The 16,893-nt window shown below is 46.9% G+C and overlaps 1 protein-coding gene across 1 annotated transcript in view; it reads right to left on the bottom strand.

Annotated features, from left to right (window-relative positions):
- Positions 1-16,893, bottom strand: part of Ptprg (protein tyrosine phosphatase receptor type G) — a 532,317-nt gene that overhangs the window by 154,032 nt on the left and 361,392 nt on the right. The window contains 2 exon segments of the mRNA XM_033757017.1: positions 6,414-6,606; positions 14,916-15,073. Coding sequence (XP_033612908.1) covers positions 6,414-6,606; positions 14,916-15,073 — 351 coding nt within the window.

Below are 16,893 nucleotides of genomic sequence, written 5' to 3'. Positions count from 1 at the left end.
TTTTTTTTTTTTTTTTTTTTTTTTTTTTGGTTTCCTTAGCATTCTGCTGTGCTGAAAGTTTCTAGAAGTGACAGGAAATTTTTCTGGAAGTTTCTAGGAGGGCAGGTGCCTATAAAAGAACGAAGTGTTCACATCGGCACTTATTTTAAATAAGATAACATAATTCAAGCTCATTAATCTGGCAAGTGGAAATGATTAAACCGAAAATAGAACAACATTAATATTTTCTTCCCAAAATAGCAGAAAACCATGATTTCAATGTCAAACTCTTTTTTAAAGCAATCATGGATTTACTTATTTGCTAATGTAGGTGGAAAATGTGATGTTCTTTCTCAGTTTATTCTGATTTAAAATTGACTACTTCAGACATCCTCTCATGGTGGGATATGTTCTTTAAAGCTGTTTTAACCAAAACAGGAAGTAACCCCCATCACCCAAAATGTACTTTAAAAAAGAGATTCCTCCACTGACAGCAGCAAAAGCCATTTTCCAAAAATCACAGCATTGGCTTAGGAGACTGTAGGGTTATACAGGCAGCCCGTGTCCTTTCCATAGCCTTCGCTTTTATTATATTATGCAGTGTCATTTTAATTAAGCCATCAAATCAAATTATCAGATCAAGTGGTTTGGATTCCACTGCGGGCTGAGCAGGTTTCATTAAATTAATAAACCATATGTTTCATGTTGTTGGAAGGAAAGTTATCTTTCTCTGTTCACTGTTCCAAAAGTCTTCACAATAGACAGCATTCAGCACTTAATCACTGAATGCTGTTCCAGAGGCCGGGATGGTCACAGAATACTGGAAGGACAGCCCATTAAATCCTAAAGTCTGTCCGAGTTATTTACCGACAAAGGGCAGAGCGGCAAATTGGATGTCCCTCGAAAAATCCACCGAGCCTAAATATTGTTTCCATTTACTGGAACTAAAGCTTTATGTTTTTTTTATGGGCGATATCCATTACGTCTTCCTTGAGCAACGATATGACAGTAAGATGACTTTTCCTCTCCTTTCTTTCCTCGGTGTCTTACACGTCCATACCTGGCATCCTGGCACTAAAAGGCTGAGCCGTCTGTGTTCTTCGAAACGCCCTAACTCTGCACCGGCGGTGTTCACACAGGCACCACCACAGGGCTGCTCCAGCCTGACTGCGGAGGGGCTGCCTTCCGTCCATGGGGCCGTGTCACACTCTCGTGTGAGAGATGATCTAGTAAGGCTAAGTAGTTGGTTAACAAGTGAACAAACCTTTACGTGAGCCGTAGGGGCTTGCAGAGCAATGGAAAAACAATTCATAACCACAGGCACTACCACTAATTTTTGCTTTTGATTTTTTGGTGGGGGGTTAGAACTCACAGCCTTGCTAGGCACACCTTCTACCACTTAACTGGATCTTTACCTCTTCCACCACCTCTATGCACGACATGTGTGCCTTATGCCGCACCCGTGATGTTTTCCATTGTACTCCCTTAGCACAGGGAGAGTCATTTAAGTATGGTTCCCAGGTCAAATCTACTCTGCACTTAACTCTGTAGATAAGTTTTACTGAAAGACACTGTCCATGGCTATTCTCAGTCTACCATGGCAGAGCTGGGGAGTTGCCACAGTGTGCATATGGCCTGGAAAGCCAATACATTTATTATCTGGGCTTCAACCAAAAAAGTTTATCAACTCCTGCCTTACATGATTAATTTGTTTTTCCTTCTTCTGTGACAATGACCCAATAAATGCATAAAACATCACAGCTTTCTTGGGCATTGCAAGCTTCCAACGATGATCCAACAAAGAATGCCGATTACACAGGCTTTGTTCTTTTTCAATTGCCCAAAGATTACAGAATACATTCTTCTATTTTTAAAGGCCTTTTTGCATGCAGAGAACTTTGAAAAGAAAAGCATTCTCCCTCTGCACTGCCTGTTGACTGGTTTTCCCTCTCACATTGGTCATCTACGCCAGTGCTAGCGAAGGTATGGCACAAGAGTTATCGCGGTTTTAAGACAAAAGATGCTAATGTATGACCTGTTTTTCCTAAACTAAAACCTCAGTATTCAGGTATTACAGCAGTGTTGGCACTCCGTGACACATAGATGGGGTTTGGGTTGCCGTTTGGGCACTTTTCTCTAAAAGGTTCGCCATCCCTGCTCTTCGCCAGCCAGGCTCTCTGAGGAGAGTGAGCATCTACAGGCGGCCTGCGGTCTACAGTGCTGTTGAAGTGCCTCAGTTTCCTTAGGGAGAAAAGGGGGTACGCTTAGTTAAGTTAGAGTTTCAGGTGCTGTGGTTTTACAAGCAAAAAGACGTGTCCTTAGGCATGGAAATGGAAATGAAAAGCACCAAGGGAATGGCTTCATATTTACTAGAACGGCTAAAATAAAAAAAGACGCACAAACATCAGGGGTGACAGTGGGAACAGAAACAGGAGCTGCTCCTTCAGAGAACAGTTTGGCAGTTCCATAAAACTGAACTTGGAGTTACAGTATGTGAGCAGCGGTACTCCTGAGATCGGAAAAGATGCTCATACAAAAACATGAACGTGAATATTCAGAGAAGCATTACTTTTAACATCCCCGAAATGGGAAAACTTAAAATACCCGATAACTGAGACTTGAATGAAGAAGTGGTACATTCACACAGCACTCTACGTTTGGTCATAAAATGGAATGGTTGGTTCATGCTCTCATACACATAATTTTTTAAAATATTAAGTGAAAGAACTCAGAGACAAAACGTCACACACCGTATGATCCATTTACAATAAATGTACAGAAGAGACAAACCCAGAGAGACAGAAAGTAGATTAGTGGTTGTGTGGGGCTGAAGGCTAGGAAAGAAGCGGCCGGAGCCCGGGAGCAGGGACTGACGTGGGCGTTGAGTTTCTTTGTGGGGTGAAGAAACCAGGTAGCGGTAACGCCTATGTAACATGGTGAAAGTACTAAAGACCACTGAGGTGCATACTTAAAAGGAATGAACATTTAGCTCAGTGGTGCCATCGCCTGCCTCACAAGCGCAAGGTCCCAAATTCGATCCCCGGTACCAAAAAAAGAAAAGAAAGAGTGAACTTTACAGAACAGGAGTTAAATCTCACCAAACCTAATAAAAGTAACAAAAGGGAACAGCCTCCTGACACATGCTACAACATGGATGAATCTGAAAATCCCACAGCAAGGGAAAGGAAAACGGATCTGAGCTTGCCTGGGGATAAAGTCAGGAGAGAGAACTGACAGCAGACTGTAGAGAGACCATCTGTGACAAGGACAGGAAGATGGCTCTACACCCGGGAGACAGCAATGCTCACACAACTGCACACTTATAAAACCACGAGAGCTGCACATCTACAAAAACAGAGTTTTACAGTGTTCCAACTTTCCTTTTGAAAAGGCTGCGAACGAAAAGGGAGGGTGACATAGCTCAGAGGCGGAGGGCTTGACTGAGCGTGTGCGGTCCTGGGTTTGAGCCCAGTCCTGGGAGAGTTGAGGGGCGGGCTTTCCCAAACCGCTGTTGAGTGCACAGTACCTCACGCCCAGCGACTCTGGAAAATTGTCCAGCCAGACTTACACCGATGGACTCTAGGGTGCAGCCATTTCACTCCCGGGTATATATCCAGAGACTCATCTATATATTCACTAAGAGGCATGCCCGAGAACTTTTCATGATCAATAAAACTGAGATATAATCCACCTATCCAGATATGCTGTAAGGGGCATGTAAGCTCCCAGGTAGTCACACAGTGGAATTCAGCAGCACGAAAGAACAAATCACAACTCTCTGCAACCTCACTGAGAACTTTCAAAACCAACATAGAGCTGAAGAAGCAAAAACAGCAAGGGACATGCTGCACCGATGACTCACTCTATGCCGTGCAATGTACAAAAGGCAAAGCTAATCTCTGGCAGTGGCTACCGTCAGGAAGGGGTGGGGTCACCCTGGCAGGGTGGGATGTTAGTTACTGACCCGTGACTCTGCTGGTTGGGCGTGTTAGGTCGAGCGAGGCCTGTATCACAGCTGTACTCCTGTGCATGCATGTGCCGTGTTCCAGTAGTCTGTAGGACCAGCTCAGGAAATACAAGCCCAAATATGCCAGTGTGGACTTCAGACTGAGGGCATCTGGTGAAGGTAGGGGAGGTGGGGTTCCTCTGAACTCCCCTTGCCTGCCTAAGGCCAGGCTCTCCAAAAGGTACTCAGTACTCTTGAATCTGCTCCCTCAAGTCTCATCAACCTAGGAAAATGAAGTCACAGCACAGGAGAGGAGGCGGCTGCAGGCCCCAAGCTTCAGCACAGCCTAGGTCACAGGCTGCCTCCTCTTCCCTGCAGGGCCCAGTCACCTCTCCCGGAACTGCTCACTCCGCACTGAGGTGGCACTGGCTCCTGACCTCGCCTTCCAGAGGAAGCACCTGATCTCCGGGGTTGTCGGGGACTACACTGCTGGGACAGAGCACTGACGCCCACAACCGAATGGAGGAGAGGTTTGATTTGGTGCCTACTTTTCGGGTTTCATCCACGGTTGGATGGATCCAAGGCAGAAAGGGCATCACGAAGGCTTTGGCAGGTGAGAGCTGCTCACCCCACGGCAGCCAGGAAGAGAGCGAAGAGAAGTCCAGGAATGAGATCTACCCAGAAACACTCCTCTTTCAGCCAGCTCCACTTCTAAAAGCATATTCATTCCACTGTGAACTCGTCAGTGGGCCCAGCCACTGGTGAGCACAGCGCTCCTGTGATCCATCACCTTCCCAAAGCCCCATTCTGAACATGAGACTTCTGGGGGACATTCTAGATCTGAACCGTGACAGGCACTCACACCTGCTTCTGTCACGTGATGCCCCACACATGTGATAAACCTGGATTCCTCTTCTCCCATCACGCTGCCTACTTTGGGCTGACTGCATGGACTCGGTTGTCAGTCCTCGGAGGAATGGTTCCTCTACAATGGTAAAAACTCAAACAGCACCGTACCCCAATCTAGGTACCCCCTCCAAAAAGGCCAGAGATAATGTTAACATTAAGAGTTGGCCACGGCCATGACGGCAACCTGAACGAACTTTGAGGAACGAAGAACTGACTCTGAGCATTTAAGGGTGAGTCCAAGTCTGGATCAAAGCAGATCCTGCCGATTCTGACACTTAATGCTAGGCAAGTCCTTACATTCTTTACTTCTGCTGAGTAACAGGGGCCATGCGTTCCCTCTGCACAGCTGATCTACCTGTCTGTGTGCTCAGCCCATGTTTTAGGCAAGAGCTGCACAGCTGTCAAGATCTCAGCAACCCCAAACTACCACGAATTCCTCACCCCTCCTCCCTGTACCTCTCACAGAACAGTGAATTCCCAGGAGTCCCGCTTTTCTCCACCACGTTCTCTTGGGAAGCTGTTGAGTTTTGTTATTTTCTTTATTTTTAGCTACATTTCCAAAACATGAGCCCCAGTGAGGTTTTCTATGTTGGCCTGAACCAAGATAATTCACACAAGTTTCTGAGTTTAATTATCCCCTAGTTCTCAGAGAAAGATGCTATTTTTGTTATTTGGTTTTTGACACAATATCTTGCTATGTAGTCCTGGCTGGACTGGAACTCAAGGTGATCCTCTTTCCTCAGCCTCCCAAGTGCTAGGATTTTCAATGTGCAGCACCACACCCAGCTCAAATGATGCTGACAGTGTCACTCCACTGTGACATGGTGACTTGAACATTCCCATGTCACCAAGCTCACTTCCAAGGAGAACACTGGGTTGAGAAACGCCCGTCTCTTTACACCATAAGAAAATCCCTTCTTTTCCCTTCCTCCCAAGTAGTACAACTCTGACCAACCTTGCCCAGCCAAGTGTCTGATAAGCTGCTTGCACAACTCTGATAAACCCCAGAGCCAGAGAAGAAAGCAGGTGAGGGAGAATCAGACTCCCTGGCTTCCTGGGAGAGAAATCCACGTTCATTTCCCATGAGAAAGCAGAAATGGAAAAGATGAAGATGCCTGAAAATGGTAACACATGCTCATCAGATATGGGAATTAAACTGTCACACAGTTTAAGATGTAAGGGACTTCCAGCAGGGGTGCAGAGCAGAGTCCTCCCTGGGTGTGCAACTGAGCAGGAATGCTGGGCCCTGGGCATGCGAGCAGATCAAAGGTCCTGATGTTTACCCTCAGAGAAAAGACCTGACAGCAACAGGGAAATAGTTAAAGCGTCCTTTGGACACTGCTATTAAGTTGTAAAGTACAAGGGAAAAATACAGAGAAAATGACAATTTGTAACATACCTACATATCTAATTATCCCCAACTGCTTCTAACCTTCACCCAGACAACCTTCTCCTAGCAGAGGGACCTAGGCTCTTACCACCAAGCTCCAATGCTTGGCTGGCTTTGACCTCCTTTCAGTTTAAAGTAATTTATGATAAGGAATCTTCCTCCAGGCCAGGGTACTTAATCCAAATTTACCTTTTGAGGCTTCTGTTCCCAGTGGGTTTTCTAAGAAGTCTGCCATGTCGTGGCTCCAGGCATCACGGACAGCAGACTTGGACACCACCCTGTCATTCAGAGCCTGCTGTGGCCGGAAGTTATTTCTCAGATACTCCACCGACTTGACGTGGTCTTGCTGCTCCGTTGTGAAGATGGAATAGAAAGCCTCGAGCTACACAGAAAACCAGAGAGGGGAGAAAAAGACCCACATCGATTAGAAAAGCTGTGCAGTAGAAATGACAAAAGCACGAAGAGGCAGGAGACCCCAGTGCCAGCCAGGGCAGACGCACTTTCTGCCATGTTCAGGGCAGGAGCACAGAGCTGTGGCCAAGCTGGTAGGTCCAGGAGCAGGACTACCTGGGTGTGAACACTGCCTCCATCATTCTCCCATTCTAGGACCCAGAGCAAGTTGCTGAACGTCCCTAAGTGTCCCAGGTTCTCGGTAAAATGACGACATAAGGAACGGTACCTACCTCATTAGGATTCTGGTTAACATGACGTCTTGACAAAACACTTAAGCTACATACCACCCTGGAAACTGTTCCTGGAGTACCACAAGACCGCAGTAGATATCAGTGATTTAAACCTTATTAAACCTTATTAAAACCTCATTAAACCGTGGGCTAAAGTAGCCCTCATCAAGTCACTAAATGCTAAATGTGTGTTAAACCACCTAAGTTCAACACTTAGTACATGGCTAACTATGGACAAACCATTCGTGCTTTCTAACACTGAAACTGCCTCACCTGTAAAACATGTATAATAGTAGAACCTATCTTTTAGGTTTCCTGAAAGATAAACCTATGGAAGTTACTTAGCACACAGTAAGCCTCCCATAAAAACGTGCCATCATTATTATTAAATGACATCATTCACCAATGTGCTGACAAAACTTTTTGGGGAAGGCAGTGAAAGAAATGATCTGAGCTCCAGGATCTTATTTCTGTTATCAAAAGGGGTTCTTTGTGGCCCCAACACCCTGATCATTAAGAATGGTCACCACACAGTGCGTGAGGGACAGAGCTAAGATGGGCCCTCATGGACATGTTCTCATCAGACCACAAAGTTGTCCTGGTCACCAATGAAATGACCCGAATCGGAAATGGCCAGTCACTAGCAAAGTCACCTCCTCAGGGTGGGAACAAACCCTGGAGGGAACAAGAGAAAACCCAGGGGAGCTGCTCCTGCCCCTCGGTCCCTCCATTCCTGCAGGGCCAGGCCGAATGGTGTGGCCAGGCACAGCCAAGTCAGGATGAGCGCTCTCCAAGTAGGTGTGCAGGAGCTGAAGGACACGAGCCCCATCGCAGTGACCAGAAGATGAACAAAGGAAACACTAGGGCCTCGGCCACTCTCGGTGGTCATTTTAAATCCTGAAGCCAACACCACTGTTTCTCTACCAGCCTCAGAGGGTGACCCAGAAAATGCCTGCTGCTGACAACTTGAAACTCCTTTTTTCATGAGAAAGCAATGGATTCACAGAGAGATCTTAGCCAAGAACAACTGCCCGTCAACCTACCTCCTCCCTGGTCTATGAACACTGCTTGTACAGTGTTCATAAGCCACGAAGAAGCCCAGTCTACCTTCTCACCAGGTAGCACCATCAGGATGGGTCTACAGGAACCTTCTTTCTACTCTTTCTTCTTTATTTATAAGACAGCAAGTAATAAATGACAGATAAGATTAAGAAAACCAAGCTGTTTGCTCATCCAGATACGAGCCACTTAGATGAAGACAAGTAAGGTGTCGAAAAATCACTTCAACCCTGTTACGTGACTTGCTTGACAAAATGACCAAAATCAAACTACATGCCTCAAACCATGAGGACAGGTTTCTGTTTAGAAAAAATAATTTTCTAAGATTATAGGAAAGGCATTGACTAAGACCCTCTGGAGCTGGTCTAGGCAAGACCAGGGAAAATGATTTAAAGGGTGGTAAATCAATCCCAAGAGGAAAGGTTAAAGGAAGCGGAACTGTTTAGTCTCAAAAAAAGGCAAGCAAGGAGGAATTTGATTAAAGGCCCTGTATGTGGAACATGCTGACCAGCTCTTCTCTATGTCTAGAAAAGGCCGACTAAAAGGAAATTGGCTTAAATTTAAGCCATAAAGATGTGAGTAAAGGAAAGGGCAAATTCCTTTAACTTTCAGGGTCTTTTAAAAAGGCTGGAATGGGCTGCCATACATAGCAAGTGGGACTGGAAATTTTCTGCAAGAGACAGCAGTCTGTCCTGAGATAGGTTAAACCCTGAAATGCAGGAAAAGGACAGTGCTGGGGACTGTCTGGGCAGTATGACTCCAAGGTCTGTTTACTCTTTAGAATACTTGCATCCTTCACAGCCAGTGTTCTTACAAAGTTTATTTCTGATGCCTCAGGAAAGAATTAGTGTGTAACTGTAAAAAGAGGCAGGTTCTGAATTTAACACAAACATGGCTTTGCTTAAATTGCTCTTCCAGATAATGACACGTTGTGGCCTAAAAGCTCTCTTGTTGTCATTAACTCAACCTGCCCACAGATGTTGAAGGGAGGATGGGATGGCTCTGAGGGCGGACTGACGACCCAAGTGAGACTTTATTGTCAGCTGTATTGCAGCTTCGCTTGATAGTCACACGACACAGTTCAGCAAGAAGGACAAGCCGAGTAGGCTGAGCCAATGCCCTGGACAGGTGGCCAGTATTCATGAAAAGCCCACTACTCCTCTCTCTCTGGTGACAGGCGAGGCCGGCTGTTGGGTGGAAGGATGCAGGCCTCTTACGGGCAGGGAGCGTAATCACCCACACCGGAAGTCCACTGAGAGCCTCTGGGCCCTGGTGCTGTGTGGCAGGGCTGGAGCCAGAGACAGACCACAGGAGCTGTGCTTCTCTGGCCTCTGCCCTGTCCAGTGTTTGGGGTCTTGCCGTTCTCACCCTTCTGAATCTGGTTTAGAGCAACACGGTGCTTCTTTAAAGTGAAAACAAGATCACACCACACTTGCTTCTCACTGTTTCCAAGTCTTCCACTCTTAACCATGGGCCCCTAAAGATCCAGTCTGTGACTGTGTCTCCAACTGCAAAACTTACTCTTGCTGCCTAAGGTTTCAAATCCTGCCTTGAAACCCCACTTGGCAAATGTCACCTTACTTAATCCTTAAGATAACATTTTATCTCCTTGGTAGGGTTTTTATTATTCAGTGAGTCTCTATGTGACACATTCGGAAGCACTCCTGGCACACAGCAGGTGTTTAGTTAGTATTATGATCAGTACTGCTGTTATGATTTTTTATACTGAGGTTTTTTTTTTTTTTTTTTTGGTACCAGGGATTGAACTTGGGTCCTTGCGCTTGCAAGGCAGGCCACCAAACCGCTGAGCTAAATCCCCGGCTGTTATGATTTTTTGAGGAATGTGGTAACTCTGACTGCTCTCTACACATACAACACTATAATGTACTACATGTGCTGTTCCCTTCTTTTTTTTTTTCTTACTACTAATATTTATCAAGTCTGTTACTGTGCCAGTTTGCCAAGCACTTTGCAAATGTTTTTTGGTTTCTAACTTCTTCTGAGCTTCAAAAAATAACATTAACATTATGAACAACACCATTATAGTAACATTAACAGTAGTAGCTGATGCTTATCGAGTACCTGTTATGTGCAAGGTGCTGTGTACGAGGCAGCATGCAGTGTCCATTACCGTCACCACAGAAACTAGGAGGCTGGTGGCACTGCTGTCACTAATGGTATGAATATTATTGACTGATGAGAGAAACAGGCTTGGAGACACCTTGCCTGCGCTCTCAGGGGAACCCACAGGGGAGGGGAGGATTAGAACCGCAGTCTGTGCGATGTCTGTCACATTCTCAAGCACCTTGACCACAGCTGCAGTGATAAAAGTGCCACACGGCTCCCTCTGCTGGCCCCAGCCACTCCAGGCAGGGACTCTAGTGCTGGGAGCATGCGTTTACCCCCCACGGCCCAGCCAGGAAGAATCGGGCCACGTGAACACGGCGCTGGCCCACAAAAACCACTCTGCACCCCACAGAGCCCGCCTTCCACCCACCTTAGCCTTTCCCCAGGCAGGTGATAAATACACTGGGATTTATCTTGACTTTAATATACCTAATGAAGTCTTTATCATTTAGTTAAAAACAAATGAAAGTTTTTATTTCTATAATATGAGATTGACTTTTAAACTTTTGAAGTGAATGTGTAAAACATTTTTTCTATAATATGAGATTGACTTTTAAACTTTTGAAGTGAATGTGTAAAACATTTCTTTCTTTTTATCCCTGCTTGGGGAGTTGTAATTGCATTTTAACTGGTGCTGTTTCAAGAACAATTTTAACCTTGAATTGCAAATGTGTTAGCTGGAAGTGTATATAAATCATTTCAACTTAGTTTTTATTATAAAAGTATTACAGAGAATAATTAGTTTTTAATCTGTTGGTTGGAATCAAAAGAGAGCTGAAATCTATTCACACCAATCCTGTGCAGCAAACGCATTTAGTCCCCAAAATGTGAGGAGGGATCTTGTGGCTGAAGGGGGAGGTGAGAGGAAGCCAACAGTGACAGAATCATGAGCCATGAAAGGGCTGGTGCACAGTGTTTGAAGGGATGGACACACAGTGGCGATTAAACAAAACCAGCGTCCATTATGAGCACAATAACCTACCCAGCGGTAAGCCCTGGGCACGGTGGTATCTCACCGAAGGTCACAGAGACACTTTTGTTTCACTGTACTTTTGACGGGTGACAGGGCAGGCCCCTTTCTGTCTCCTCATTATTAAATGAGACAGTCAGGATGGAATATGAAACCCCAACAGCCTGGAGCATCCCAAGTTTACTACTCGCCGCAGCTGCAGAGATGAAGTCTGAGAAGAGCTGCTCTAGAAAGGCCTGTTGCGCAGGGCAGGGTGGTCGCGCAGGAAGAAGGCCGAGCTCTGCACACCGTACAGCGCTGGAAGAGAAGCCACCTGAAGGAAGTCTCTCACTTGCTGTCACAGCCTTGAGACACACCTTAGAGCTGTGACGGCCACCGCCGCATGGGGCTATCCTGTTAGAAATGGGGCTCGCCTCCAGTGAAAAGACAGTGGATGTACGGAACCGGCTCATGTGAATTAACTTCATTTCTCACTGGCCACAGTTTTTCTATGTGAGGAGTAGAAAATACAAAACGACGCTTGTGGATTGTTCTATTTCCACTGGAAGGACCGGCAAGCATTTAACAGTGGCAGCAAAAACCTCGAATTGTCTCCCAAGCACTTGCGCTGATGCCAGGCACTAGTCTAGGTATTTCAGGGACGTTTCTCATTTAAGCCCTATGATGCCCCCACCGTGACCATTTTACAGGTGGGAAGGCGCACACACTAAGCAGCAGAGTAGTTCAGCCATGAGCCGCGCTGTCCCCTGTGACCACGCTGGCAGCACCACACTTTATCCAGCTCATCACGGGCCACAGGCACATGTGCCACCCCCAGGGCTGCACCCCAAGCCTCAAGAGCTTGCAGTGAGGGCTGTGTGCAGGCACCCACACCCGGTCAGGGAGAGGAGAGCAGGCAGGGGCTTCTGAAAATGAGAAGAGGGAAAGACTCGGAATGTTTCCTTTCTGCTGGAAGCTGACCTGGAACTCCTAACTACTTGGCTTTTCCAAACTGGCTGTCTGCCTTTTTGAACTGAACATTCTGGGCTAAGTTTCAAAATGAACACTGGCAGGGCAGGTGGGGGCCTGTGATGGTAACCCTCGGATGGCTGACGCCTGCTTTTCTAAGGGCTGCCATGGCTGGGACCTCCACAGAACTCGGAGGCGAGGGTCCCTCCGGCCATGTGAATGGGAGCCGTTCTCCTCCTTGGGAGAGGGGCAGGGAAGTACAGAAAGGCATTTGATAAAAGCAAAGATCATCTAAAGATGGTTGTAAAGAAACTGGAAGGCAAACAGGATGAATTTATTTTTTGGTTCCCCTGAAATAAAATTCAGAGAGGTCATGTGCTGGAAGGCACAGCAAATGCCTGCTTTATTCCCCACTCCCTTAGTGTCCCAGAAGTAGAGGGGATGGGGTAGCAGGTACCAAGTGCTTCCTGAGCCTCTAGTTACCAGATGCCAAATGCTTCTGACTGACAAACACTTGCGCAGATGTCCAAGCCCCAGACTGCGCCTTCTGTTCAGATGATAACCATCCGGGGCTGCAGTAACTTGTGCTGGTGCTCATGATCCTTGGCTGCCCCCGGCAAACTGACTGCCACTCTCTGCCTCTTCCTTTACCCAGAATCCTATGAAAAGGAGGATAAACCTGTATTTCTTAATTTTATTATCTCAAATCTTTAAATCTTTGGAGACAAAAAGCATTTACTTAAGTGAGAAAATGGGTCCCTTAAAAAACTCTTCCCTCAGCCTTGCAGAAATAAGTATTTGTACTGTAATTTTGTCTTTTATAAAACAATGTTGGTCACCATTAGGAAGAAAAGTTGTTTCGTATTTCACTATCTGCTTATGGTTGGCAGATCCTGTTCAGAAACCAAACTGCCAGTACTTCCTTTTTTGTTTTTGTTTTTGTTTGTTTTGGTCAGAGTGAAATTAAAAGGAAAACCAGTATCTCAGAATATCTGCCAACAGCAGGGAAGCCACATAAATCAGTCTGGCCTGGCCCCACACTGACCTTCTCTGTCAGAAGGGTAGCATGCCTTCCCTTCCCTGCAGCCTGAGAAAGAACCTGCTCACCCCAGAAAGCTGACACTGGGTGTCTGGGACATTATCTGGAACCTTGGATGACTTATTCAGGGAAAGACCATGACTCACGGTCAGCTGATTAGGTAGGTGGCCAATATTTACTCAGAACTATCTTCTAAAAACCCGACCTTATACCCAGACTGTCTGTGGGTGGTAAGCAGCCCTTCACTCTAAAGATCAACAGGTGCCAGAGCAACCTTATCAGACCAGGAACCTACAGAAAGCGAGCCAAGAGGAACCAGAAACCAGGGTTTTGCACTAGTACAGAACTGACCCCAAAGCTACATCAGAAATGCCAAGCGCTGAGAGATGACACGGGCCCTGCAAGACACAGAGAAACATGCGCTTCACTTTCTAGTTCCAGGATAAGACTCGGCTGGCTTCGCCGCAGAACACCCTCACTGCTGTTCCTTCTGCGTGAGCTGTTCTAACTCGTGTCTCACATTCAGAAACAACCTGATAGAACACTAGCCCTTTCCCCACTCTCTGTTCTGTGCCCTGTCCTGGTTAGGAAAATCTTGGGATTACTCCCCATGCCAGCCAGGCTCAAAGGATGGGTGCCAGGGTCTTTTGTTACACTACTGGCACTGTCGTCTAATCCCACAACTTCCTCCCTCCCTCTACAGCACTGCTACCCTCAGTTGTGGAGCTCGCGGGACGGGGGCGCGAGACCATGGCCACGAGGCCCCGGATAAGAACCTTCCATTTTCTGACAGTCCTGACTAGTGGCTCAAGTTCACGTTCTTACAGAGCCTACCACTGCTCCTGGCCCTAGTTTTGAGAATTATGCAAAAGACATCTTATTCTTTGTCTGACTCAGTGCAAGCTGACGTTTGGACAATAACGTGCCTTTTCGAAGAATTCACCCTTTCTATTTGTCGACGCTCTTGAGGTGACGCAAAGCCCCCCGCGCCAGCTCCCTGGCAGCTTCCCTCTCTCTGACAAAGCCCCATCAACTTCTCGCAATTCACTGCTCAGTCTGAATTCTGCCTTCCTGGCTTTGTTCAGGCCACCCCCAGAGAAAGCAGAGTAGTACAGCTGGTCAGAAACTCCTGGGTTTTGGAATCAGACATACCCAGGCCTGGCGTCAGGCTCTCTCAGTTCCTAGCCATGCATCCCGGGCACGTTACCCCACCTCTCCGGATGGCGTCGTTCTGTGTGGGCCACGTCGCTGTAGCACCATCTCACAACGGTTCTAGGCTGACATATGTGAAGTGCTTAGTAAAGCGCTGTCGTTCAGAAAAAGCTCAATCAGTAATAGGTTTTATTTCATTTCCTTGTGCTTTCAAACCTCTCTCTTTTCTGAACTATGAGAATAATTTTTTTTTTTTTCAATTAGACACCACAGCTTGGTTACTAGCAGTGTGATCATGGGGAAGTTACTTATCTTCCACAACCGTTGGTTTTCTCTGCGAAGTGGGGTACAAACAGCATCTCCCTCTCGAGCCTGCATTCATGGGATGTAAACAGGCTGACACAGTGTAAGAGTTCAGAAGAGTCTCCAGTGCAAGATGTCAGCATGGATGGCACGTATCACCTCCTCAAGAGAGGCTTTCAACAGTACCTCACTTCCTGCCTGAAACTCCCCTCTGCTAGTCAATTTTTAGCTTAGAATCTGTATTTTATATTTTACTATTTTTGCCTTCCAAAGCATGTTTGTTGGAAAGAATGAGGAAATCAATGAAGAGCAGAGAATAAAAAACAAAGCAGAACCCTTCCTGCCCCGCTGCAGAGTCAAGTCAACACAGAGCCAGGAGACAGGAAGTGCCCCGGGCACAGAGGCTGTACCTGGTGGTAGGAGATGGGCACGGGCTTCCGGAAGATGATCCACTCCACGATTTCACTGCACGGAGGGGTGGTCAAAGAGCCTGTGTAGCGGTAATAGCTGCCCAGGGACGCTGGCAGTAGGTCCCGCAGGATGAAAGGGTCCAAGAAGGTCTCCTTCTCTGTTTGAGGAAAGCGGGACAGAAAGAGCACAATGTAAGTCACACTGTTGCAGACACACACTGTCACCACAGTGCTAAACTTGCTTGTGTATGCACAGGCACATTGCAAGATGGTGGCAGACGCTCAGAAAACCAGGTCTACTTCTCAGGGTGTGCCCTGAGGACACCAGTACCACACTACTTTTTTGCGGGGGGACCAGGGATCGAACTCAGGACCTTGCACTTGCAAGGCAGGCAGCAGCACCACTGAGCTAAATCCTCAGCCCATACTACATTTTTTAAAGAACAGGTTTCACGCTTAACATGGTGAGCAATGTGATAGTAGATTCACAGCCCCAGAAAAAGCAGTGAAACAGTCCAGCATGGTGTCATCTCCATCTCCATTTCCAAGAGCAGAAAAGACACAAGCAGGGTCTTGAGCAGCCCACACTTCCCCATGTCTCAGCCCAGAACCCTCCTCCATCTAATAACTACGGACGAAAACCAGCAGAACAAACTCTGGTCACAATGAGAGTCGCTATGAAAACAAAACCATAAACCAACAAGGACACGCAATCCCAAAGGTGGCTATGCCTCGTTAGGATGACACCCGAGCAGATCACCCAGCTTCCTTCCCAAGCCAGAGAAGTGGCCCCCACTTTACATCTGAGACTCTCTTTCCTCCCTGTTCAAGATGCACTAACACAGTAAGAGTCCAGCGGCCGGTGTGCTCTGGCTCCTGGGTGGCTTTCACCAGGGCCCTCAGGCTCGAAACCAACAGTACAGACACAGCTGTGCCTAAGGAAATGTTCTTTCCCAGCTTCATGTCACTTCCCTTTTATCTTTGCTACAGATAAACCAAGGCAAGCACTAGACACATCTACCCCTAGACTCTGAAGGTCTTAGTAACCGAAAGATAGTGTAAAATCCCAATGGAGATCAACTACTAGAATGGAGAAAATCGTAATTTTCTTTTGGAAGAGCACAGCTGAATAAGACTCAAGTTTATTTGGGCTTTACTACATGCCAGGCATTATTCTAGTCAGATTCTATAAACATCTAAACAGCACGAACTACTGTGCCAGGTCAAACTGTCAGAGCTTTCGAATGTTAACTTCCTGGATTACAATGACCCCACACGGTGTGTCCTATTATGACCCCAGGGTACAGAGGCGGATACAAAACCAGCCTTCCACCCCACACCACTGCTCAGTCTCACCCCACAGGCCTACTTCCCATGCTCCAGCTTTACAGGTGTGGAAGTCAAGGCACATGGAGGTCATACAATGAAGCCAAGGTCAAGACTCAGTGGGAGCAACAGCAATTATTCTAAGACTCAAAAGCCAAAGTTGACTCTTGCACATGTTTTTGATTCATTTGTTTTCCAAAGAAGAAATTCAGTATTAACTGATAAATGCCAGTCTTCACATCACGGGGTTCTGTAGTCAGAACAGAAAGGCAGTTTCTGTTGGACAGGGAGGCTGGGAGCAGCAAGGCTGGTCCTCTGCCCACTGGCAGCCTGGGCTTTCATTAAACCTGGGTATCCGCAACTGACAGCGGGGGAATCTTTGCAAGGATGCCTGGCTGGGACTCGGCTGCCAGGAGAAGGAAACATTCTGGTCCTTGCCCTCTTCCTCTGGGCTTTCTGAGCTGTGCAAACAGCCAACACGAAGTCCCAAGTGACAAAGGGTGCCTACGGCTTGGCGCAGCCAGCTGCAACACTGCCCCCTCAAGTACCACAAACCGAACCATCAGAAAACCCTGCAGATTCCCTAATGACTCATCTGGAGTTAGGGTGCTAGAAGGCATGCCGTATGTGCCACCGGGAAGCCAGACAAGCC

This window comes from Fukomys damarensis, unplaced genomic scaffold, assembly GCF_012274545.1.
Source record: "Fukomys damarensis isolate Sample0158 unplaced genomic scaffold, DMR_v1.0_HiC HiC_scaffold_28, whole genome shotgun sequence".
In the NCBI taxonomy this organism is placed as follows: domain Eukaryota; kingdom Metazoa; phylum Chordata; class Mammalia; order Rodentia; family Bathyergidae; genus Fukomys; species Fukomys damarensis.
Note: the sequence above shows the minus strand (reverse complement) of the source record. Positions and strands in the feature narration are given on the sequence as shown.